General features: G+C 35.3%; 1 protein-coding gene across 1 annotated transcript; it reads right to left on the bottom strand.

The window, feature by feature from the left end:
• Window positions 1-9571: 9571 nt before the first annotated feature.
• LOC112012343 (protein FAR1-RELATED SEQUENCE 3) lies at window positions 9572-25945 on the bottom strand. The gene is made up of 6 exons (XM_065766335.1): window positions 25661-25945; window positions 22326-24628; window positions 22146-22235; window positions 21585-21734; window positions 11791-11906; window positions 9572-9983 (listed from the first exon to the last, which is right to left on the bottom strand). The coding sequence occupies exons 2-5, from the start codon at window positions 24543-24545 to the stop codon at window positions 11796-11798; spliced, it is 2571 nt and encodes an 856-aa protein (XP_065622407.1). The 5' UTR covers window positions 24546-24628; window positions 25661-25945; the 3' UTR covers window positions 9572-9983; window positions 11791-11795.
• Between the last annotated feature and the right edge of the window lie 713 nt (window positions 25946-26658).

The raw sequence follows: 26658 nt of genomic DNA, 5'->3' as shown, positions 1-26658 counted from the left end.
GTATTTGATCTTGAAGCTTGGGTGAGTTCGGGCGAGTTTGTGAGAAGTTGTCTGAGTTAGAGATGAAAATGGGTCAGATGCAACACTCTTCATCTCAACAATTAAAAACCCATGGCTAGAATCTCAAGCGATTTGGACTGAACTAGAGATGAAAACGAGGAAGTCCATTCTATCTCAGACTAGGACAAATAGTTGATTTGGACTGAACTAGACATTGTGGAACAAGACCATTAAGAATTACAAGGATATGATCTTTCATACACCAGGGCTGTATTGAATTTAGCATTTATAATATTTTCATTTTAGAAAGCGCAAGAGTATATAAGATTAGATTTTATTATTATTATTATTATTATTTTTAGAATAGTTGCATGACTTTCTAGTGTTAAGTAGTATAAGAATCTGTTTTTGTGTTTGACCAGCTCCAAGATACAAAGACAACTTTTGGAGAAACAGAGGTGAAATTTCAAGTGTCCAGAGATACACTCAGTTCCATGCTAAGATCAATGGCCTATTTCCTTTGAAAGATCACTGTATCCAGCAAGATTCTAGTGCAGAAAATTTATTTATTAAAGATCTTTTATAAAAAGTTCAAAAGTAATTATGCCAATGACCTTTGGGTAAAATGGCACTTTGAATCTGCATAAGAATGGTATTTGGTGAGGTCACATATTTAAACCCACGATCAAAACCCATGATCAAAACCCAGGAGCATGCACGAATCGAAACCCATTTTAGGATCTGCCACAGCTGAATAGAGGAGCAACTGTGTCTTTCTTCCTTGACTCGGATCTGCCATAGTTGTCTCAAGCGAGTGAGTTTGGTGAGCAAGCCGAGTGGGAGTGAGTGAGTTTTGGGAGTGAGAGTGAGTTTTGATCCGTTTTGGGATGTGTTTTTTACTTATTTGGTGTTAGAGTAACAGAAAACATTGAGGTGGGTTACGGAGCACTCACGGTCAGAATCACAGGTGGGCAAAGTGTCAAAATTTAAACCACGGGTGGGCACATAGAATTAGAGGCAAAACACAGGTGGGTAAAGTGTAATTATCCCTAAAAGATAATTACACAAATTACTCATTGAATAATTAATGTTTAACTATCTAATTAATTGAGTGTGTACAACCTTACCATAAAATGTAGTCCTAACCAATCAAATAATGACACATCATTAATCTCAAATTGATTATAATTATAACCAATTGAAATCAATTGTTCATAATCACATGTAGTCGGACTCAATTTGTGATAGTGCATCTCGGCCATTAAAACTTGATTTGATGATAACTTTCAATCTGGTGGTCCGATTAGGGCTTATGACTAGTCAATTTGATCGTTACAACATCAAAATCATTTTTACTGAATTGAGATTGAGGATCTACTAACTAGAATCAAGATGCATATTTTCAAGGTGAAATTACCCTTTTACCCTCCATGTGAGGATAGCAAAATTAGGTGTCAACAGAATGCCCATCATTGGCAGAGCTTGAAAAGCGAATGTCAATGTATGAAAGAGACACCTAACTTTGCAATCAGTATTTAACCATGGTGAATGTATGATGCATTTAGATAAAAATGCAGATGGTCATGTTGTGGATCAAAATGTGGACCAAATATCAGGGGAGATTGCCTACGTACCTCTTGGTGAGAGGATCAGGTCCAAGCGTAGTTCATACAAGCTTTTTTTTTTTTTTTTTTTGGTGGAAAAAAAATGTGTACAAGACATGCTTACTAGTGGTCACGACAAAATGAGGATTTTAGTCGTGCTTTCCAGAGGACCAATAATCTTGAATTTTGGACGTGCTTCCCAGAGGTCCTATGGATTTGAAGTTTAGACGTGCTTCCCAAAGGTCCAAGGATTTGAATTTTGGACATGCTTCCCAGAGGTCCAAGGATTGTAATTTTGGATGTGCTTCCCAGAGGTCCATTGAAATTGAATTTTTGACATGCTTCCCAGAGATCCAAGGATTTGAATTTTGGACGTACTTCCCAAAGGTCCGATGGATTTGAAATTTGGACGTGCTTCCCAAAAGTCTGATGGAATTGAATTTTGGACGTGCTTCCCAGAGGTCCCTTGAATATGAAATTCGAATGTGCTTCCCAAAGGTCCATTGAAATTGAATTTTGGACATGCTTCCCAGAGGTCCAAGGATTTGAATTTTGGATGTGCTTCCTACAGCTGTGATGGAATTGAAGTTTTGGACATGCTTCCCAGAGGTCCGAGGATTTGAATTTTGGACGTGCTTCCTAGAGATCCGATGGAATTGAAGTTTTGGACGTGCTTTCGGAGGTTCGATGGATTGAATTTTGGGCGTGTTTCCCAGAGGTCCATTGAATTTGAATTTTGGACGTGCTTCCTAAAGGTCCAATGGATTTGAAGTTTGGACATGTTTCCCAGAGGTCCGATGAATTTGAAACTTGGACGTGTTTCCTAAAGGTCCAATGGATTTGAATTTTGGATGTGCTTCCCAGAGGTCCGATAGATTTGAAATTTTGGACATCTTCCCAGTGATCCTTTGAACAACCATTTTGGAAAATCAGTGTTTAAAAACCAAACAAATCTCCTTGATTATGAAGGATCAAGATCATTAAATTCATTTAATCAAAATTTGCTTCTTTCTTTTAAACATTGTCAAATTAAGTCTCTAAAGGCAATCAAGAAACGAAATGTGATAATATTTATGAATCACATTGTTGGGTGCAAACAAGGAGAGTGCTCCAGGTTTGGAAGTTCTTTTAAGTCGTTTTGAGGATTTGAGAATTTGAGAAATTGTCCTCGAACATATCATCTTGTAGGGTTTGACAATTTTAAACATTTTTCCTTTTTAATTCAAGAGAAAAATATTATTAGAGTTTAAGATGCACCTACAATTAGCAAGATTTCAAGGAGGTCTTATTCATGGGTTGTAATGTAGGCCAGGTTTAGGTTATGAAATGAATGATACAAAAATGCTCAAAATTCCCTATGATGTTCTCCCAAGTATGCATTACTCAAAAATCAAGTGTTAGAGGAGTTTTCTCATTTCTTCGTTGTCATCTTTTCACTAGTCTTCATTGGTCACTTGTATCAACATTTATTTTTATGCTCATTCATCTTGAATCATACCTCTAGACTTTCATCTTGTAAAATTCTTCTCTTTTTAGGTTGCATCATCAAGTTTCCAACTTTGTAGGATTTTCCAATTTTTCTTTTCTTCTTCTTCCTTTCTTTGGCCCTAACTTTTGCCTAGACCGCCCTTTTGGGTTTTCAGCCTAGCGGGCTTCTTTTCCTTCTTTCCTTTTTTTTTTTTTTTTTTTTGGTCCTAGCTTTTGCCTAGACTACCCTTTTGGGTTTTCAGCCTAGCGGGGTCCCCCCCCCCCCCTTGATTGAATAAACTTTTGGGGACATTTTTCCCTCCTTGTTTTTCTCAGATTAATGATTTTTGGTCATTTTGATGCACTCTCTGGACTTCTTTCTTGCCTCGATGCACTTGCACCTTTTTGTGCTTGATGAATCTTTCTTTTTTTTTGATGAAATCTCTTTTAGATGAATCTTGTATTCCTCTTGGCATGATGAATTTTAGGCTCTTCAAGATGCACACTTTTTTTTCCACTCAAATTGATAGAATTTCATGGTCTCTTATCTTTAGCTTAATGAATTCTCTACTTGTCTTTCATGTCTTCTAGGAGAGCTTTATCAATTAGCTTCAAAGCTACAAGGTTGAGTCCTCCTCAACATGAGATTTAAGTATGCATAACTTGATTTTTCCCACCCTAAGTTTAGATTTTAGTGGGTTCATGCAAAAAATGGCTAAATGTTTGAAGGCTCAAATGGGCTAGCAATGGATGATGAATATTCTAGGTAATAGAAAATAATTTGGTTTAACCAAAGATGGCCTCCTATCCCTAGTAATGCTTGCTTGTAGGCATAGTGATTCAAGCTCTTTCAATAATTTCATCTTAAAAGAAAAAGTATGAATGCTCTAATGATGTGAAACAAAAGACTTTTGAAAATTGGATCAAGTGCATGGATTCTTGGGATTTTCCGATGGATGGATTCTTTTTGATTGACTTTTAAGACCATTTCTTCTTATATTCTAAGTCAAGTAGCAAAAGTTTTTACATGGATCAAATGAAATTAATCATTCCTGGGAACAAGTTGATTGCTCAAGCCTTTAAACATCAAGATTTAGAAAATGTATTGTCCAAGGGATCCTCATGTACCATTTTGAAAAGGAAACTTCTTCTTCTTCTTCTTCTTCTTCTTCTTTTAAACCTTGAAAGAAAAAAATTGGGTCTTTTTGAAAAAGTCACTAGGAAGTTCAATGGTTCTAGTTCAAAGATTTTTTTTTTTTTTTTTTTTTTTGAAATGACTCAAAAGCCCAATGCCCTTAGTCCAAACACTCTCTCATTTGAATTTTTTTTCTTTTTCTTCTTCTTTATTTTTTTGGAAAGATTTGGAAATCTTGATTTTTTTTTTTTTTTTTTTTTTTGGAATTTTTAAAAATATATACATGAAAAAAGTACATCAAATGCTACACGGATTTTTAGAATTCAAATAAACATAAAAACATGGAATAAACAAGCAAACTTTAAGCTTAACCATGATGTTGCAAACCAAATGTGGAGTAAGGCAAAGTTAGGCCACTTACTTCTTCTTAGTCCATTTAGGATGCTTGAGACTGGGTATGCTTGAACCTTGATTATGACGAAATGGCTTGGGCTTGCACTTGGAAGGCTTGAACCTTGATTTTGATCTTTTGGTATTTGCTTGAAATGGCTTGGGCTTACACTTGGAAGGCATGCATCTTGTGAGCTTTTGTCCTTTGATGTTGATCATGCGTATACACCTTTGGTGGGCTCAAGTGTTGGGCTTAGACTCATTCAAGAAACAAATTGGGCTTCCATTTCAAGTATAGTTCAATCTTAGGCTTTTGGGTTTGAGTTCATTCACAACATACAAGGTTTAAACAATTATGATGGGCTCAAGCGTTGGACTTGAGTCATCATGGTTCAAACAACGGCCAAACAAATGCGTAATGAAATACAATTTACATGGACTGACCTAAAGGTAGGTTTTATGGGTCATTACAACATGGGTAAAAGATGGGTTAAAGGTCCCCATAAGCTAGGACATCGTACCTCCGAACTTGTGACATTAGGAGCACCATGTTGGTCCGAATGGTACAGTTTGTCCCTATGAACCACCATGGCATAACCACGATGATCCTTGTCGCGGTGGGTAGTAGGTTCACTGCTAGGTATGTGAGTCTCAGGCCCTAGAAGTTACTCACTTTGGAAAAATGGACCTAAGTGGCTTGATTTCAAATTTTTAACTTGCTAGAGAATGGGCTATTGAGAGAGAGAGAGAAGTGGGTAGTCTATTGGTGAACGTTTTTACCCCTATCACTGATATTTTCTTCCTCACTCTTGGGTTTTCTTGTTTTCTCTATTTCCTTACTTGTTTTCCTTATTTTCTTTCTTTTTCCTCTCTTTTTTCCATGTTTCTTAGTTGTTATTTACTATGCATGTCTATGGCCTTTTATACTGCATATTGAGACAAGATTTACCATTTTTACCTCTTAACTACTTTTGGCTTATTGTGGGTCTCCTTCCAAAACTACCCACTGGTTTGGAGGCTGCCTAGCCACCACCACTTCATTGTGTTAGCCGTGTCATGCCTCATTCCCAGACAAAAGTAGTTTTTGTTTTTTTTTTTTTTTCTACTTCCTTTTGCACTTCCATCCAGATAAGGGCTAGATTTCTCTCTTACCAACCCCTTATAGCATGCACCTAGTGATCCGGCTCATGTTTGTCTCTTTTGGGTGGTATGTCATCCCTACAAGACATTTCCCCAAAAGAGCTTGAGTGGGCACCCCAAAATAGGCTCCCCCCTTCTCCTTACCACCATACCACACCCTCTCTTACCTCAGACCCGTAGCCCACCTCCCCTGTATTGGTTGGGTACAAGTAGGTGGTACCTGAGCCTTGTGTGCATGCTCCACTTCCATGTTAGCCCATTGCTCTTCTGGCATTTATGCATTTGCCATTGCCTATAGGTTTGTCTGACTCTATTGCATGCTCTGGTGCTTGTTTAACTCTTGTGGTGTGGATGAGTTCTTGGGTCTTCATTCTTTGCATCTCATTTCTTCTTTGGGCTGAGCATGGCTTGGGTGTAGGCCTCTTCTTCTTTAATTCGGCCCATGTCTCCTTTCATCCCTTGTCCATGGGCTGGCTGGTGCTCCTACCATGCCACTGCATTGTTCTTGCTATGATATCCTCTGCCCTTGTTTGCTTTGCCATGCCAGTTTCACACGTTATTCCTTCCCAACATTCCTACTGGGTCATTTCATATAATATCTCGGGCTTCCCCAGCCTATTTTATTCTTTGGGCATCCTCGGCCCATTTCATTCTTTGGGCATCCTTGGCCCATTTCATTCTTTCCTACTTCTTACATTCCCATGAGCTCTTGCTAAACCTTTTGGGCTTCCCTAGCCCAATTACCACACCCTTCCTTTGGGTTTATTGGCCTTTAAACCAATCTCATTTACCAATTTCTTTCTTCGGGCTACTCCAACCCCTTTTTGCTTTATTTCTATCTCTTATGATTCCTAAGGGCTTACTACTTCATTCTTTGGGGCTTCCTTGGCCCGTTTGCTTTCTCTGGGGCCACTTTACTATTTTGTAGGCTTGTGGACCATTATTCTTGCCATTCTAGCCCAATGGTCTTTATTTTGCTGTTTTCTTTCTCTACCTTTTTAATATTGTTGGGTTTCTTCTGCCATTGGGCCCTTTTGCCAAAAAAATTGGCATCAACAAATTTATTAAAAGAAATTGATGCTAGTAATTAGTCAACAAAGACTACTTATTGTTTTTGGCATAAAGCTTGAATTTATGGCATTCCAAAAAAAAAAAAAGGTTTTAGTGCATTTTGAATAGTATTTCCAAACAAATATCTAAAAGTTTTTTTTTTTTTTTTAAAGGAAGAAGAAGAAAATGTGTAGTACAACTTAAAAGGTGTGTATATACACAAACACATAGAAAGAGAGAGAGACCTTACGAGGCAAGTGCATTTTATGATATACTTGAGGAGTTGTTCATTGGAATGCTCGTGATAGAGAGGGAGAATATTGTTTTTGTGCTTTTTATAGATCAAGGAATGATGAGTGAGATGAAGAGACTTATCCATTGTATCTCAACTTAGACAATAAATTTAATTATACATATAAAAATTTTTAAATCTCCAAAAAAAAAATAAAAAGAAAGCAATTTAGTAGAGAAAAAAATGAAATTTGAAAAGGCATAAATTGGTTTATAGTAGAAAATGAAGTTATAAATTTTGTTCAAAATGATTATATGCATCAACCAGTTTTGGATCCAGCTTTTATAATATATATCTAATGTAATATTATAATTAGATATTTAGATGACATTTGCCATTGTAATATACTTGGAGAAATTGTAACAATTTTTAAAGTTAATTACATAAAAATTATATGTAAAATTTTGATTAAATTGTATATGTATTATATGTGAACAGAGAATTATAATTAAATGGGATAAATTTATATATATATATATATAGAGAGAGAGAGAGAGAGAGAGAGAGAGAGAGAGAGAGAGAGAGGATTCTATAGTAAATGAATAGTCATTTTTTTATATATATATATATATAGAGAGAGAGAGAGAGAGAGAGAGAGAGAGAGAGAGAGAGGATTCTATAGTAAATGAATAGTCATTTTTAATAAAATCTCTTTACGAGTCTTTTAGTTTTAAGAAGAGATGAAATGTCATAATAGTATGTTTAGAAAAATGAATCTGTGTTATTGTTGTGTGGATCCTCTAGTTTATCCAACTTTTATAATATACTATAGATAGATTGCAATAATGATATTGTATTTAGATTGATATAGTAATAATGAAGTGGCTTTTCATAGGTGAGTAGTGCACCTAAATTAAGAAATTCAGATGTACACTTGGTATCAAATTAGACTCCAATTTGAAATTTAATTAAATTTTCTCTCAATTTTGATTTTAAATATATACTAGTTTATACCTTCGTGCATATGCATGGGTAAAATTAAAAATAACCACAATTAACACACACACACACATACATATTTATGTTTCTACCTAGTTAGTACTCCCTCTGTCCCAATTTGTTTGTTCTCTATTCCAATTTGGGATGTCTCAATATATTATCATGCCTCTAAAATTAAAAGCCTTTGATTTACTAATGTTCCTATTATGCCTATACTTTATTTCTAAAACCATTTCAGATTTAGTATTCCAAATTTTTTATAAATTTATTTAAAGGTAGTTTTGGAAACTTATAAATTTTTATTCATCAAATAAGATAATAAATGATATTCCTTTAAAAAGTTGAGTTTTTGAAATATGACAAACAAATTAGGACGGAAGGAGTAACAAACTGCACATGTTTATAGTTTTACATAAATGACTTATAATTTTGAATTATTTTTAGTTACACCAAAAAAAAAAAAAGAAAAAAAAAAAAGAAAGGCTCATAGAAGTAAAATCTTACAAACTCTCCCTTCTTCTAATTTTATATATAAAGTTAAATCTATGATTAGGTTTTTTTATGATTTATTTATATTAAACTTCGTTTTCTACGTTGAATTAACTTATTTAGCACAAAAATTTATTTAAAAAAAAAACTTAGATAGGACACTGGACACAAAATTAAACTCTAATTAAAAACAAATTGGATTTTCTCTAAATACATATACATATGATTAGTTTTAACTTTTAACCTAATTCAAGATAAGATAAAATTAAAAAGTTCAATTTTGAATTGGTTCTATTTTTTGTTCAGTTTGTGTAGGAACCAAAACGGTTCTATAATTTGTCAAAACACCGACTTTGTAGAGGCTACTTTATTTTAACAGAAATTAACGAAAATGTTGTAAGAAAAATCAATTTTATAAAATCTTTTTTTTTTTTTTTTTGGTAGGCATTTTTTGTGATAGGATTGAACTGTCATCTATTGAATTTAGCTTTGCCAATGAATCTTTCTTTACTTGTAAATATTGAAGACTCGGTATGCTAGGAAATTCTACAAATGGGTCAGGTGATGATTCTAACAATATGCATCTTTTACACTGATAAATTGTTGACTATGAGGTACACTTCTATAAGCTCCCACAATTCTGTTTAAATTTTGAGAATATCATTAGAATATTTTCGATTAAAGTTCGCAAATCCCCATCCATAAGGTTTTTATTTTATTTTTTTATTGGTAAGTTACATGAGAATTCAATAGGCTTTGAACCCTCAACTTCACCCTCCACCTAGAACTTATAAGGGAAGGAAGTATCACTTGAGCAGTTAAGCTAGAGCTCATTGACTTTCTATATATTTGAGAAAAATGGAATCAAAGAGTTGACATTGTTGCAGATTTCCAAGACTATGCATCCAATTGCCTAGAGGCTTTTGAGCTTTTGTAAATGAATGAAATCACCATGTATATATGATATGCAGTAGCTCTCTTCTGCTGACTCAACGAAAAAACATGCTTGCTAAATCAGAAAAACATCATTAAGCATCACAAGATACAATTAGAAGAACATGTCACTATCTCCAAAAGCCGGAATACACGATATCTGTAATTGCTCATTGGGTAAAGATCCAAACGTTCACAACTTTCATGTACAGAAGTTTCTAAACACATGGTTACATGGACATGATGTAGTATCTTCAAGTTAGAGATATAAGTCACCAAACCTAACTAATATACTAAAAAAGCTGAATGTGGAGAATTGAATAGATCTAACAAAACTAACTACAACTAGACCAATTCTGTCAATGGAACATTAACATGGTATTAACATGGTACATGAATGTTATTAACCAGAACACACCTACAATGCCTCTAATGCTACTGCTTTTCCAAAGAATGATAGGTCTGATTCAGTTATTGGTCTCAAAGGAACTTATAGCCCATAATAACTCATCCGTGAAGACTTTGTCGCCATTAGAATGAAGCACTGTATTAAACATCAAATCATGGCACAACATTAATCATCTAACCAGGTATGACTTGTAGAACTAGATATAAAAAGGCCCAAAGAAAATGCATATTGATGAGTGGACTTTGCGTATACGCAACAAGCATAATATTTTTGGTCAAGCAAGAGAGAAGAAAAGATAAGCTCCAAGAGAATTTACAACAATTCAAGCATCCCAATTATGGGTGCTGAAGACCGTACAACTGCACCAGCCTGCTGAGCATACCAAGTTAACCAGGATTAACCAAGCCAAAACCCGGTTTGAAAGTTACATGGCCTAGATACTGTGATTTTTATGAGTAGCTCAGGTATATGTCCTGTGTACAAGAGATGTCTGCTCTTCTTAATAAAATGAGTATTTACTTGCTAAAAAATAAATAAAAAATAATGGCTAACTTGAATATTCTGGTCATATACATGCGTGGCAATTCAGCCCTGCAGCTGCTTCACACTGGCTCAATAAGTAATTCAAAATTAGAATAGGGTTCTAAATAAAAAATGAATAAATGGTGAAGTGGTGTATCCCTGTTTAGTTTTTCTGGACAGTTCATCCATGATCTTGCAGAATCTTCTACACTACTTATCAAAGCCCACTTTATTAAAGTAACCCTATCATTATTATATAAAAAAATTTAAGATCCAATGCAGGTGTTACCTCTTGCTCGTAAGAGTTTTAACTTTTAAGACTATATTAACTTATTTGTTGGGATATCAAAATGGAACTACCAGTACACCTTGGAGGGTTGGGATTGGGTCAGGCCTGCTAATACCCTGTTAAAGTAACTGCTCTTCTCTCTGTTTTCTTTTGGGACAGAACATAGAAGAAAAGAAAAGCCAAGATTGAACTTTTTGATTAGCATCTCACTCTACTGCTTTTGAACTTTCTTATTGGTAATTAACTCATGCACTCCAGGAGACTTAAATCTTTGACCTCACCAAATACCATTCTTATGCAGATTCGAAGTGCCATTTTACCCATAGGTTTTGAACTTTTTATAAAAGATCTTTAATAAATAAAATTTCTGCACTAGAATCTTGCTGGATACAGTGATCTTTCAAAGGAAATTATATCCTCATTAACAAACATGAAACCATAACATTAACATGGACTAGAAACAATTCAAAAGCAAGTGATGGAAAATAATATTGAAAACTGCAATGATTATAATGCAGTGTACTTGCTCCATGTAGAATATCAAATTTACAATAAACTGACATGTAAGGGCACTAATTAGAGAGTCCAAATCTTCCGTCCCACTTTTCTTGCCTCACTCTATACTCCACCAATAAATATTTGCCACGTGTTTACCTAATTAATTAAATACTATTATTAATTAATAACTATAGTATTAATAAGTCAATAATAATAGTATTTAATTAATTAGGTGAACACGTGACAAATATTTATTAGTGGAGTATAAAATGCAGCAGGAAAAGTGGGATAGAAGATTTGGACTCCTAATTAGAGAATTGAGTGGTCAAGAATGTTGTCAGTTAAAACCACAGCTACTAAGTAAATTTTATCAAAAGTGTCCATCTAGTCATCCCAAATATCAGATATGATGCATCCTTGTGACTCTGGAATTTGTTGTATTTTTCTAATTGTTTTGGTTCATGTACACTAAGGCATGCCAGAATTGATTAAGCCACAGACAAACTCCAATTCATCATATGAACTAAACAGAACTGCTCCTCAGAAAATAGCAAGATAAGAATGAACATCGTAATTACTTGTACAATTATGACAATATTTAACAATTAAGAGTACTAAAAAGAGTATGCTTACTGCTTTCAAAGCTGCTCACGGATATAGGCCATTGATCTTAGCATGGAACCGAGTGTATCCCTGGACACTTGAAATTTCACCTCTGTTTCTCCAGAAGTTGTCTTTGTATCTTGGAGCTGATCAAACACAAAAACAGATTCTTATACTACTTAACACTAGAAAGTCGTGCAACTATTCTAAAAATAATAATAATAATAAAATCTAATCTTATATACTCTTGCACTTTCTGAAATGCAAATATTATAAATGCTAAATTCAATACAGCCCTGGTGTTTGAAAGATCATATCCATGTAATTCTCAATGGTCTTGTTCCACAATGTCTAGTTCAGTCCAAATCAACTATTTGTCCTAGTCTGAGATAGAATGGACTTCCTCAAACCAATGTAACCAGATTATGAAAATAGAAATGATTGAAAAATTATGAAGTAAGAAAACACAATGAGCACTAGCTCACATAGCACCTCCTATTGTAAAAGCAAGGTGGAGGGTGGAATCATGTGTTCAAGACCCGCCAGTGTGTAACTTACCAATTAAAATAAATAAAGACAAGTAAAAACCAATAAAAGATCATACAGAACATAATAAGGTGAAACTGCTTTTAAGAACTAGGGTAAATAAAAGTCAACAGTACTTTTAAAATGACATACTAAACAATAATTTACATTGAGATGCTACAGTTCTATTATCAAAACCATGGGATGTTCCTATTAGGTAAGATGCAAAAGCATTCATTAATTACTCAGACTAAGAAACCTACATTTAGACTGCTAAAATCAATACAAGATCACTTTTATACAAGTACACAAAAAATAACATCCACTTCATGTCAAGTGCGCCTTTGGTGGAATCCAATATTCCAATTTAGCAATTACATCAAGTGAGCTTGCAACTAGCGTTGATTTAAGAGTGGGCTAGCTTGGGTAGGTCTTAGGCTATGTAGCACAGACACCGATGCGACACAGGACATGACATAACATGAGACAAGGAGACAAGGCAATCCTCAAAAAATTAGGACAAGATACGGTAAGGACACGGTAATAAAATTATATATATATATATATGTGCGTGTGTGTGTGTGTGTGTATTTTATATATTTTGAGGAAATTTTTATATTTATTTTAAATTTAGAAATAAGTAATATCTATAAAAAATTTTGAAACATTTTAAAAAAATAATAAATTATAATATACATGGATTCACATAATAAAAAAATTACACCGTTAAATGGACCACTTTTAGTTTTACAAATGTTAATATTATAAAACTGTTAATCTTCACAGGGCCAAAAAATGATTCAGTAAATGTAAAAAGTGTGTTGTGGTGTAGTTAGGGCGTTAGGGCTCTAGGGGTAGTGCTCTAATGGACCAGATCTTAAAATAAAAAAATAATAAAAAAGACCTGATCTGGTTGAAAGAGTTCCAAGAATTGCGCACTGATACTGAAGCAGAGGAAGAGCACTGCCACACCTGACAGAGCAGCACCAATGAGGCAGGTTCAGTAAAGACGAGTTGCAGATCAGCAAGAGAGATGAGAAATCTCTGAGATTTCAGAGCAAGAAAGAGAGAGATTGATCGAAATTTTAGAAATTCAAAGCCTAATTGATGTTTCAGATTGTGCTTGGTTGTAAGAAGACTCTTCTTTTCTTTCTTTTTTTAAAAAAAGATTTCTCCTGTGTCGAGACCGTGTCCAAGCCATGTCCAGGCCATGCCCCAGTTAAAAATATATTTTTTCTTCAACACGGACGTAAATGTGTTAGCACGGTATCCGTGTCCAACACGTATCAAACACAGACATGATGCCAGTTTACACACGTGTGCTCCCAGGTTTTAGGTCTAAAATTATGCTTAGGAAAAATGGGGAAAAAGTGAAACTGATATTTTGATCTTGCCATTAGCAAAAAATATTTTTAAAAAGAAGAATTTGATCTTGTAATTACATGATACAGACCATGCTACTAACTAACGCCACCTATATAGCTTCATTAGGTATGCATACACTCTAAAGAGTTTGAACACCTTTAACGCCACCTATATAACTTGCAAAAATGTCTATAACCCTAATCTCTAATACTTAACTAAACATATTATTGTGAAAATTATTAATTTTAAAATTTTTTTGATTAGCCTATTAATGACAATTAAATTATTAAATATACTTGAAACATTAACATATTTTTTTTAAGAATAAAATCAAAATTTATTCAGCCTAATAACCATGGAAAAAGTTCTTACTTTAAAGTTAAAATTTTCATTTATAAAACACAATTTAATGAATTTTTTTAACAAAAGAACTCTCTATTTCCAAATTAACCCAACTTACTTGACCTAGTTATATTTTATCTTGTTGCATAATGCTTTCAAAATTTTGTTCATAGTGGTGTATCTATACTTGAAATTTTCGGAAAGGAATTCTAAGAGGACTTATTGGTCTATAAAAGATATATAGGATTTATCGATCTTAAAGAAAACTAGGATTTGTTACTATGTTAACTTTCCCCTATCAAAAATATGGAAGAGAGGGAGAGTAGAGAGTTCTACCCTTTACATCTGATTTTGCAGGATTACCAAGAGAAATGTGTGCTGCACCCTACTCAAGGATTGTCCAAGTTCACATTCCTTATATTTCCTGTGTCCTCATGATAAGCCAGGAATGTATGTTTCTTGTATCCTAATTCTCCAGAATTTGACATGTTCCTTTTTTTTTTTTTTTTTTTTTTTTGATAGGTAGAAAATTTATTGAAAATAAAGACACTTCATGTTTTTTTTTTTTTTTTTTTTTTTTTGATAGGTAGAAAATTTATTGAAAATAAAGACACTTCATGTTCAAGATGATGAACACAAAGAGTCTGAAAAATTACAAAGAAAAACTGAGAGAATTATGGAATTCTAAAACAGAGGTACAATGGGTAAAACCCCAAACCTGAGACCACTCAAACAAACTGCCGAGCAATAAAGTTCCATTCCATGAAATGACTGCTCAAGGTTAGGAAATTTGGCACATCAGTCAAACTTATGGTCCATGTTGATTGAACTATTGTCTCTATCAACATGAAATCTAGATTGAACACAAAGAAGTGGCATTAAATTCTATTGAAATTTGAAAAGTTTCTAAAAATGTAGAGATGATGTTGATTACAAAGTCTTCTACTGATTTTACAATCTGCAGAAACCTCTGAAACAGCCACAGATTTAGAAATTAAACTGCCCAGTCTTTGAAATAACTCCAAGCTCTCCCCAAATGGACAATTTCAAAAGCATGGGAGGTAATTATCCATATTCTATTTAATTTTTTCCAAAAACAATAAGGATGTGAAAATTTCACAGGGAGTTCTGAAGCTCAAAAAGAAAAATAGAGAAGGAAAAACTGATACCAAAAAGTAGCCTAGTATATCCATTTTAGAATAATTACGTTTGTGCATATGGTGACTTTACGTGGGGATTTTACTGTTTGTTCTTTTTATGAGACTTTACGGTTGGAAAGCCATATGGAGGGTTAAGGCCCCTTAGACCCTCGGAGAGTGTTCTTTTTTTGTGGACAGCGGCATGGAGTAAAATTCTTACAAGTGATAACCTTATCAAGAGTAGTTATTCAATGGACAGTTAAGTACTATTTTAGGGAGTTGTCTGCCTATGACCTACTTAAGGTAAATCTAAGTAAGAGTAAAAAGGCCTGTCGCTGAGGTTCGGAATATGTCAGAATTTGCAGATATCCTTTGCTGTAAGATTGAGTGTTTGCCGTTATCCTCCTTCAAGGCCAAGTAAGTATGGAATCCTTTTATAGAGAAGATAGAACACAAATTATCAGGTTGGAAGAAATTGTATTTGTTAGAAGGCGGATAAATAACATTATTAAAGAGTACACTATCGAGTCTACCCGCTTATTATCTCTCCCTGTTGACTATTCCTGTTAGAGTAGTGAACAGGATTGAGAAATTGCAAAGAAACTTTCTTTGGGGTGCTGTGGGAGATAAAGTGAAACATCCTTTAGTGGGGTGGGACATAGAGTGCACTCCAATTGCTAATTGTGGATTGGGAATTAAGAAGTTGGTAACATTTAACCAAGCTCTGTTGAGTAAATGGTAATGGCACTTTAAGATTGAGGAAATATGGTCGTGGGGGAGTGTAGTAGCCATGAAATATGGAGTGGGGAGGTTGGTGCACGAAGAGTGTTCGAGGAACTCATAGTTGTGGCTTAAGGAAAGGTATTAACCTGGGATGGGATGGGTTCCTACAGTATATTCACTTTGATGTAGGTGAAGGCAACCAAGTTCAGTTTTGGCATGATAGGTGGTTGGTCAGGTGTGGTGACCAACCATTGAGGATGGTCTTTCTAGACCTGTATGATTGTTGCGTAGCTAAAGATGCTTTGGTTGGTTCCTTGTTAGGGAAACAAAATGAAGGGGTATAGAGGAGTTGGCTTTGAGAGACTTTAATGATTGGGAGATAGAGGTGGTATCCTCCTTTTTCAATCTTCTTTATTCTAATATCCCTCAAAGTGAGGGTAGAGATCAATTGGGATGGAGATTGAAAGGGAATGGGAATTTGATGTTCACTCCTTTTTATGATGCCTTAAGGGGCCCTTATGCCAAGATTTTCAACTTGAAGAGTATTTAGTGTGTCAAGGCCCAACGAGGATCTTTCTTCATTTGGACGGTAGCATTGGGGAAGATCCTTACTAGTGTTAATCTCATTACAAGAGGTTACACACTAGTAGGGTGGTGTTGTATGCACCGCTTTAGTAGGGAGATAGTGGTGCATCTTCTGTTACATTATAGAGTTGCATACGAGTTGTGGAGTTTCATTTTCCATTCCTTTGGGTTTCAGTGGGTACTACTAGAAAAAGTCACTAACCTTTTGTTTGGTTGGTGGGATTGGGTAGGCAAGCAACCTTCTACGTTTGAAACTTGGTCCCATTATGTTTGATGTGTACATTTTGGTGGGAACATAATCATCATACTTTTGAGGATACGGAAATTTTAAGAACACAATTGATAAAATTGTTTTCTAGATCATTGTTTGATTGGTCTCGGACCTGGAGTTTTACTAACAGTAACTCCATTGCTGAGTTTTAAATATCACTCTCTGTGTACATAACCTTTTGTACTTCTTTAAACTCCTTTGTGTTCACTTCCATGCATGAAGTCGTCTTTTTCAATAAATTATTATTTACTTATTTACTTTTAAAATAAAATTATATATGCAGGCCAGACAAGGATCATCTTACCAAAATGTATTACACTTTTATTCCAAAAAAATAATTATGGCCACCCAAAAATTTTCTTAAACCTTCTTTGTGTTGATTGAAAGGCAGCATTTAGTAAGTATACATAGTAAAATTTAAAGCACCTAGGTAAAAAGAGGATACATCTCTACGAATGAGTTTGGTTGGAAGGAAAAATGAAAGGGTAGAAAAGGGTGGAGAGAAAATGGAAGATGTATTGAATCTTTTTTCTTTCCCTTTTTTTGATAAGTAAAGATGTATTGAATCTATTGATATTTTCTCTTGTTTAGTAGGGTATAAAATTAGAAGGAAAGAAAAAGGAGAGATGATTATTTCAATCTAGTCTCACCAATTTTAATTTTCCTAAAAAGAGGCCAAAAACCTTGTATCTCAACTGGCACCTCTTGGTATCTCCAATGGAGAAATCTAAGGTTCAAATCTCTCCTCCCCAAATATCGAATCATCAAAAAACCTTCCAAAAGAGGGAGGAAAGTACAAGAAAAAATGTCTTACAATAGTAATTTGATAATCTTATCCCTCTAGTTTATTAAAAACAATTCAATACAAGGATATAATAGGAATTTAATACAACATGCTTATTGCTTAGCCCGTCAGGGTGAATACCCCCGGATTACCTAGCATCTAGTTCTAGCAAGTGGGTTTAGTTGTCCATTGGTTTTATTAGCCAGAGGCAAGTCCACAAGGCTCTTCTTTAGAAAGGCTCCCTACATTATCAAAAAAATAAAAATAAAAACAATATTCTTCATTTTCTCCCCACTATTGTTTCCCTACTACCAAACACTTATACAACAGAAACCAAGCCTTATCCCACATTTTCTAGGGCCAGTTATAGATCCTCAACAAATTAGTCATGATCAACCACATTTATTGTTTTCCACCACTCTATTTTATCTTAAGGCCACACTCTCTGTTATTTCTTAACTAACATGTCATTTTTTACTACAAGAAGTAATACTTAGGGTCTTTCTCTACCATTTTCTCTTTCCTTAATTTGAATCAACTCACTCTTTCTTACCGGTGCATTTATCATTAATTGCTCTCTTCTGAAAATGACCACATAATCTCAAGCGAGTTATCTCTCATGCTCTCATCAATAGGGGCCACCCCTAGTTTTAAGAGAACTTTCTCACTTTGAATCCTATCTTTCCAAGTTTTTCCATTTATCAATCTTTTTTTTCTTTTTTTTTCTTTTTTTCTTTTTTTTATCATTTAATAGTTACAATGAGAGAAGGGGGATTTGAATCCTAGATGTCATGGACACACCAAGAGATACCAACCAGTTGAACTACAAGATTAGTCATGATTAATCACATTTATTTTTTTCCGCCACTCTATTCTATCTAAGGCCATATTCTCTGTTATTTCTTAACTGACATGTCATTTTTTACTATAATAAGTAATATTTTGGGTCTTTCTCTACCATTTTTTCTTAATTTGAATCAACTCACTTTTTCTCACCGGAGCATTAATCATTAATCGCTCTTCTCTAAATATGAACAAATCATCTCAAGCGACTTATCTCTCATGTTTTCATCAATAGGGGGCCACTTCTATCTTTAAGAGAATTTCCTCATTTTGATCCTATCTTTCCATGTTTTTCCATTTACCCATCTCTTTTTCTTTTTTTCTTTTTTTCATTTAATAATTACAACAGGAGAGAGGGGGATTTGAACCATAGATGTCATGGACACTCTAGGAGATACCAACCAATTGATCCCTCTTTACATTCTCATTTCAGGTATGCTCATTTTATGAATATGTTGCTTCTTAATAGTCCAACATTTAGTACCAGTACCATGGAGCATAAACGGATGTGCTTCTCCATTTCATCCACCATGCTCCTATCCTATGATTCACATCATCTTCAATCTCTCTGCGCTTTGGTATCTCTTGACTATTGAGTCTTTTTTGATAAGTAAATAAGAAGCTTTATTAAAATGACTCTTGACTATTTAGTCTTACAACCCTTCATCTCTCTTTATACTTCCACTAAATTTACATTCCATGCACTCTATTTTATTCCTACTTAATCAAAATTCCTTAGATCCTTAAATGTCTCACCAAATTTCTAACTTGAAGTTAACTCTACATCTAATTTCATACACTAAAATCATTCATCTACAAAAATCAAACCAAATTTCTAACTTGAAGTTAACTCTACATCTAATTTCATACACTAAAATCATTCATCTACAAAAATCAAACGCTAAAGGAGTTCCTCTTGAATCAATGTAGTGAACTCATCCATCACTAGTGCAAAGATATATAGACTTAATGTTGATCCCTGATGCACCAAACACTTATAACGGAATATATTAATCTCTTTATTCACTCCTTACATTTTCTATCCTCTCACTTTTTTATCCTCCCTACCAAATAACACCTCAATTATTCTAAATGCAGACCACCTCACAATGTTATAACTTTTAGTTAAACAATCTACATAAAGTATAAATAAGCACACTCATATCACACCATATTACAAGGTGAGTGCCGTAACACATTAACATCCCCATTCTACATAACACAGTGATCTGCCTTCCAGGTACATAGGTTTGTAACCACTGTCTATATAATATTTATCATTTACATTCCCAATGAACGTGCATGTTGTAGTGTTGTACTAAAGCCAGTAGAGGGACGCATGGGCGTAGTCTTTGGAGGAGTATCAGAGCGGTTTGGGATAGTTTCTTTCAGAATGTGGCATTTGAGGTAGGTGATGGAACGCAAGTAAGATTTTGATATGATCAATGAAGTGGACACTTTTTTTTTAATCAGTATGTGTACCCTGACCTGTTCAAGTGCTCAACTGATAAGGAAGCCTCAGTTTTTTCTGTTTCACAAAGGCTTTCATGATTGGGAGTTGGAGTCCATGAATTCCTTTCTAGACCATCTTTACTCACAGGTACCGTGGGGGGTTGGGGGTGGGGGTTGATAGGATGAGATGGAGTTTGAATTAGGGATAGCAATTTTTTCCCGCCCCTCCCCACTTCTCCCCGCGCGGGTTTTTCCTGCCCCGTAAAGGTGATGGGGCGGGGATGGGGCAAGATTTTAACCCTGCACCACGGGGCAGGACGGGGATGGGTTTAGACTTTTTAGACCCACCTCGCCCTGCCCCTTCCCGTCCCTGCCCCGCCCTCCCTGCGTTGGTTATAATTGTAAATTTTTCATACCCTTAAACCCTACTATTTAAACAAACATATCAATATTAGCTTATTATATTCTACCCAATGTAATTCTCTGCCTTTATTTTGTTATGTGTTATACTATGAGTTTTTTTTTTTTTTTTTGTTATGATTGTCTTGTTAAACACTTTGATACATTATTTAATTTTTTCTAAAAATTGATTTGATTTGATGGGATAAATTTAATTGTAATTTCAAGTATATTTTTCTTAATGAAATAGGTTTCATTAAAAAAAATTGTACTAATTGTAGGCAAAATTAACAAAAAGTAGAGTTTTACGGGGTGAGGCGGGGCTTCACGCGGCCCCAAAGGGCGGGGATAGGGTGAAAAAGTTTTCTCCGTCATGCGGGGCAGGGCAAGGATGGGGCAAGACAAAATCATGCAAGGCGGAGACGAAGACCCCATCCTTCGGCCCCACCCCGCCCCGCCCCATTGCCATCCCTAGTTTGAATGGGAGTGGTAAGTTTGATGTTCACTCTTATTACAAAGCTATTCGTGGTACCAACGTTAATTCACTTCCTTGAAAGAGTATATGGTGCGTCAAGGCTCCAAGGAGGGTGTCCTTTGTGTGGACGCTAGCTTGTGGTAAGATTCTTACTAATGATATTCTTATCAAGAGGGGTTTCTTGTTAGACAATTGGTGCTATATGTGTCAAAGTAATGATGAAATGGTGGATCATTTATTGCTCCATTGTGATGTTGCTTATGCTTTGTGGAGTGAAGTTTTTTAAGATGTTTGGGAATCAGTGAGTGATGCTGTTGAAAGTAATTGACGTATTATTTGAATGAAAAAATAGGTTTGGGAAACACTATTCAAATGTTTGGAATCTTACTCCGTCATGTTTGACGTGGATAGTGTGGAAGGAATGAAATAGATGTACATTTGAGGACATTGAGAGACCTCTACATCAATTGAAGTCCTTGTTGATTCTTTTTTCCGTCATGTTTGATGTGGATAGCGTGGAAGGAATGAAATAGATGTACATTAGAGGACATTGAGAGACCTCTAGATCAATTGAAGTCCTTGTTGATTCGTACTTCGTTTTATTTGTCTCATGCATGGGACTTTACACATTGTACTTCTATTTTTGAGTTACAAAACTCTATTCTATTTTCTGTAATTCTTTAGGATACTTTGTGTTCATCATCATGAACATGAAGTATTCTTCTGTTTCATATTATTACTTACCCAAAATAAAAAATTCCAACGAACATTGGCACTATTAAAGCAAATTGCAGAAGTTAATACAAAACTAAGCAACTTCAAATCGTACTTATCATACATTCTGAGCTATTATTAAAATAGAACAGAGTTATGAGAGAACTCAACATAACAAAATTTATATACTCAAAAGAGATTTTGTACCTTCAGATTGATCACAGCAACTCTATTGGTTGGTGTTGATAGCTGCTGACTGATGTAGGCCATAGATCTCAACATAGGCTCAAGTGTGATCCTTGTTAGCCTAAATTGCACCTCTGTCTCTCCCACAGGGTTCTTTCCATAATCTTGCAACTACAGCACATGTAAAGAAAATTACAAATAGAAAGACAAGAACATTAATAGCAACATATTTTACAAACCCTTCTCAGCTATTATGGATGTGGAGCATAGAGATGAAGACAGTGAATTATTTCATTAGAATATTTAAGGTTTAATGGAGACTGCAAGAGTATCAAACAGGTCCTCAGGGATAGGACTGATCTATTCCAAACTACAGGATACATTCATTTCCACCTTTCAATTCATCATATTACACTATCTTTTCTTCTATTGGTAAGGTTCCAACTTAAGAACTAAGTCACCTATCCCAACTCCCACTATATTCAATATTACACAGGGGAAAAAAGGGGGAAGAAAATTGAAGACTACAAGTAGCATAGATCACTATACAATTGACGGAATCTATTGAAAAGGGGTGCATACCTTTAAGTTAATGACAGCTACTCTACCAGCTGGTGTAGAATTCTTATTTTCTATCACCCAAGTCATGGACTTGAAACAAGTCAGAACCACCTAAATAAATAATTGAAATTTAAATTTAGCCATCATCAAAGTATATTCAAAAGTTCAACAATAATTCTGTATATCTCAGATGATTCATACAGTGTTATCAGAAGTGGCACCATCGCGGTGAATAGACACAGGAGCCGTGCTTGGCTGGTTCAAATCTGCACCAGGAACTCCTACATCATTAAGATTAAAGCGATGTGGCATTGCTTCTTGCCAAGGCCATAATGATGGGGCCATTTCAGGAAATGACATGGGGGTTTTCTTGTTATTGTCATCTTGACTATCACCACTACCCTGAGAACTAAGAGGTGTAACTTTAGCAACATTTTTCTTCACAGAAGCAATCCTTTTCCCACCCTCCCTTAGAGCATTCATTGCTGCATTATAAGTCTCTATAGCAACTGACCCTTCTTCAGCATATTTAATGGCTTCCCAACATAAATTGTTGAAGCGCAAGGTGAGAGACTCAATACCTAGTGGATCCGAATTTTGTTCATCTAACCCAACCCCTGCTTTGGCATTCCTTGTCCATCGCTTCAATATGTAGTGTGATGGAAGGGTAAGAACATTTGTTACAGTGAAGACAGTCAATATATGTCGACAAAGTATGCCAGAGTATTCAAACATCTGACAGCTGCAATTTGCTTTCATCTCAGAAACATCAACATTGACCATGTATGCCTTGTGATCATGTTCATATTTTGCAACCCTATACTTGCTAACTACCCCATCACCCTCAATATTATTTGCAGTGTACACAAAAGTTTCGACTAATTCCTCCTGAAACTTTGTAAAAACTTTTCTGGTATAGAGATTTGCTGCTTGTTGTTCCATTGGTGATGGTGTCTTCAATACTGGTGTGGTGCAAATTGTATCATAATCTGCTTCTATTTCTTTTTCTAATGAATGTTCCAAAGCTCTTTCATATTGTTTAAAGAAAAGAGGGATGGTGGTCTGCTGATTCACATAACCATCAAAAAAGGAGCTAACACCTTGGTTTGAAGAAAGTGCAGCAAAGAAAGTTCCATGAAAATATACAGGGGCCCACTGCTTGCGAGCATTATACACTGCCTGAAGCCACTCATTCTTCCGCAGATCATATTTATCAAGGAGACTGCCCCATGACAACTCAAAATCATCAATTGTCTCAGAAAAGTTGATGCAGCTATACAGCTCTCCATAGAATGAAGGATGAGCAAGGTATATATGAGCCAACCTTTCTTGGCCTTCTCTTAATATGTGCCATTTGCAAATACAGTGGCGAGTATTTGGGAAAACCTGCAAGACTGCTGCTTGTATGGCTCTATCTTGGTCTGTGGTTATAGAAACAGGAGGCCTATCATTCATTGCTGATAGCCATGTCTTGAACAGCCAAGTAAAGGAAGACTCAGACTCATCTAGAAGTAAAGCACAACCAAACAACACCATCTGACCATGATGATTTACACCTGTAAAGGGAGCAAATGGTACCTGATACTGATTTGGTCTATACATCGTGTCAAAAATTACTGCATCACCAAAGTAATTATAAGCAGCTCTTGATCTTGCATCAACCCAAAAGACATTAGTCATGCGGTTATCATCATCAAGCTGTATCGCATAAAAGAAGCCAGGGTGTTCAGACTGCATCTTCTTGAAATAGTTTAGAAGATTCTGAGCATCTCTACCAAGGGTCCTCTTTCTGCTAGAAGGCCTAATGTAGTTTAAAGGCCCAACACTTCGAATTGGGTGATTTGGTTCTACAGGGGAGGCACTCCTAACTACATGATTTGGTTGAAAAGCTACACTATTGCCATCCATGGAAACATAAACATCACCAGTAGCATCCAACGTATCAACCACACTCTTGGTAGCACCAGCAAAATGCCTACGGGGTCGAAGATAATGCACTTTACTAGGAGAAACTATTGAATGGTTATGGTCCTCAACAAATTTTGTCACAACCCAACTGTTTGAATCCTTCCTCTCAAGCCTAATCATGGCATTGCAGCTTTCTATATTTTTCCTTTTGAAAATCTCTCTGGAACATGCAAACTCCCATGTTACAATTGGCCCATCAGGCTTATTACGACTGAATGGACCAACATGGGTGCTAAAACCCACACGCCTAGCATATGCATCATAGAAAGTCTTTCCAGCATCTTCCGATTCAAACTCCATGCCCACTTGTGGTGTAGCAGTCTCATCATCATCATCATCCTGACTTATTACTTCTCTCTCAGTAGAATTCCCAGCTAAATTCTGTTTTTCACCATTATCATGTTCAGAATTTCCATGCACATGGTTTTCCCTGTTGTCCCCTTCAACATCCATGCGAATTCAATGCATGCACATCTATCGTCTCTTATGGAGGACTACAAACAGTGACTCATGTGCCGGCACAAAATTAAAAAATCCTGCATTTTGTACCTCTAAAAGTCATTACTAAAACAACATATTTCTTTTCTTGAGAAAACCATTGAACAAAAAAAATATAATTCATGGAAAAAATTTTGAAATATGGAATTTAATAAGAGAATAACCAAAGAACGAAATTGTTACAGCAAGACAATGATAAAAGTTAAAAAGCACGGAAGTAAGCACTACTTAGATGCTTAACCCAGACATAAGTGCTTCATCACTGATATTGGTGCCCTTATGAATGTCCCAAAAGCATTAGAATTTAATCATTTAACCATAATTCTAACACTTCCCCTCATGTATGACCCTAAACTCCACCTTGATAAATGGGGCCAACATGTGAGATTTTTAACTTTTTAAATGGGAAGTAGAGTAGAGACATGGTTTGAACACAAGACCACCTGCTCTGATACCTTGAAAAATGACTGATTATCGCAAAAGCTTAATGCCTTAGGAAATAGTGAATTTAATTATTTAAGCCTAATCAAAGTAATGATCAATGATCAAGAAAAATTATTTAACCATAATTCTAACACTAAATTCAGATTGGAGGATTCAATTCCAAATAAAAAAATTAAATTGGATTCTATACGTATCCATTAGAACAAAATCTAAATTTGACAAAACGACTAATTCCATATGGGACAATGCTAAAGGTACTTCTAATTTTACTACAAAAGACTTACACATAATAGAGGAAAAATTTCTGCCTTTTTATCCACAATCTTCACAAAAACAAAAGTTAAGGCAAATTTTGCTTCAAGCAACCAGTCTCTTTTAGAAAGAATTGAAAACACAACCAAATGCTGGCACATAATAGACATTGTCAGTTTCAACAGTCTACACTAACAGCCGCAAGAGGAAAATTACCCACCAAAATCCTAAACGAAATGAAAATTTTCAAGACTCTTTCTTCTTCTTTTTTTTAATGTTAAACAAATCATTTTAAAAAACAAAATAAAACCCAGTTCCTGAAATTCAAAGACAGAAAATGGGATCACATTAAAAAAAAAAAAAAAAAAACTCACCTTGCGTTACGTGTTGCAGGTAAGACCAGAATTGAGGGTGGTATTGGGCTTTGTAAGCGAAGAAGTTGGTATCTTTGTGAGTAATTTTTGTGGGAGAGTGCGTTGGGTTTAAGGGTTTGAGAGAGAGATTCAAAGTAGAAAGAAAATTAAAGGTGATGAGGCCAAGAGTCTTGAGAGTCAGTAGTTCCTACTACGAGAATAAAAGAAGCCAAACAAACAAACCCAGAAGACAGGTACTGGAAGTGGTTTCGTTCGTGTTTGTGTTTTTAATTCCCTGTTTTCGTTTTCCGTTGACGTTTTCACCACCACGCCTTTTACTATTTACTCGTCTAATAAGCTATGTTCGGGCCTACATGTGCATGGCCACTATAGCTGGCTCTGGCCCATTTATAACCAAGAGACTTGGTCCGGGTCTGCTTTAATTCCTATTTGGATTAGGTAGGGCCTATACATATCTAATTTCATTTTTTTTTTCCTTCCATCTAGCTATTTCAACTCTTATCAAATACAGTTAGATCTCTCTCTCTCTCTCTCTCTCTCTTAAGTAGATGCACATATACAACCATCTTTGTGATCCCATTGGGTTACCTAGATGGCGAGCTCATTAGTCTTAAGCGTGATACAAACTTAAAAGTCTTAAGTTCAATTCATCTTACTATCAATTTATTAGATTTTTGGAATGTCTCATGAGCCAATCAGAAGTTGGGATACCATTTCAACTACCTAGGTAGTGAGCTCAATAATCTTGGGCATGACGTAAACTTGAAGGTCTCAAGTTTAATTCACTGCTCTATCAATTTATGAGATTTTTAGAATGTCTCATGAACAAATCAAAAGTTGAGATACCACTTCCTTATATCAAATGTTGAAACAGTTTTGTTTGATGGTTATTGGGGCTTTTTTTGTAATTGAGCCTAAAATTGTGAGGGGTCATAAGCTTAAAATCACACCAATGAATAGCGTTTGATAGTTACTATTGCATTTCTAGCTTACAACCC

The sequence above is a fragment of the Quercus suber genome, unplaced genomic scaffold (genome assembly GCF_002906115.3).
Source record: "Quercus suber isolate HL8 unplaced genomic scaffold, Cork oak 2.0 scaffold_700, whole genome shotgun sequence".
Taxonomy (NCBI): Eukaryota; Viridiplantae; Streptophyta; class Magnoliopsida; order Fagales; family Fagaceae; genus Quercus; species Quercus suber.
The sequence above is the reverse complement of the archived record's forward strand: the minus strand, read 5'-3'. Positions and strand labels throughout refer to the sequence as shown.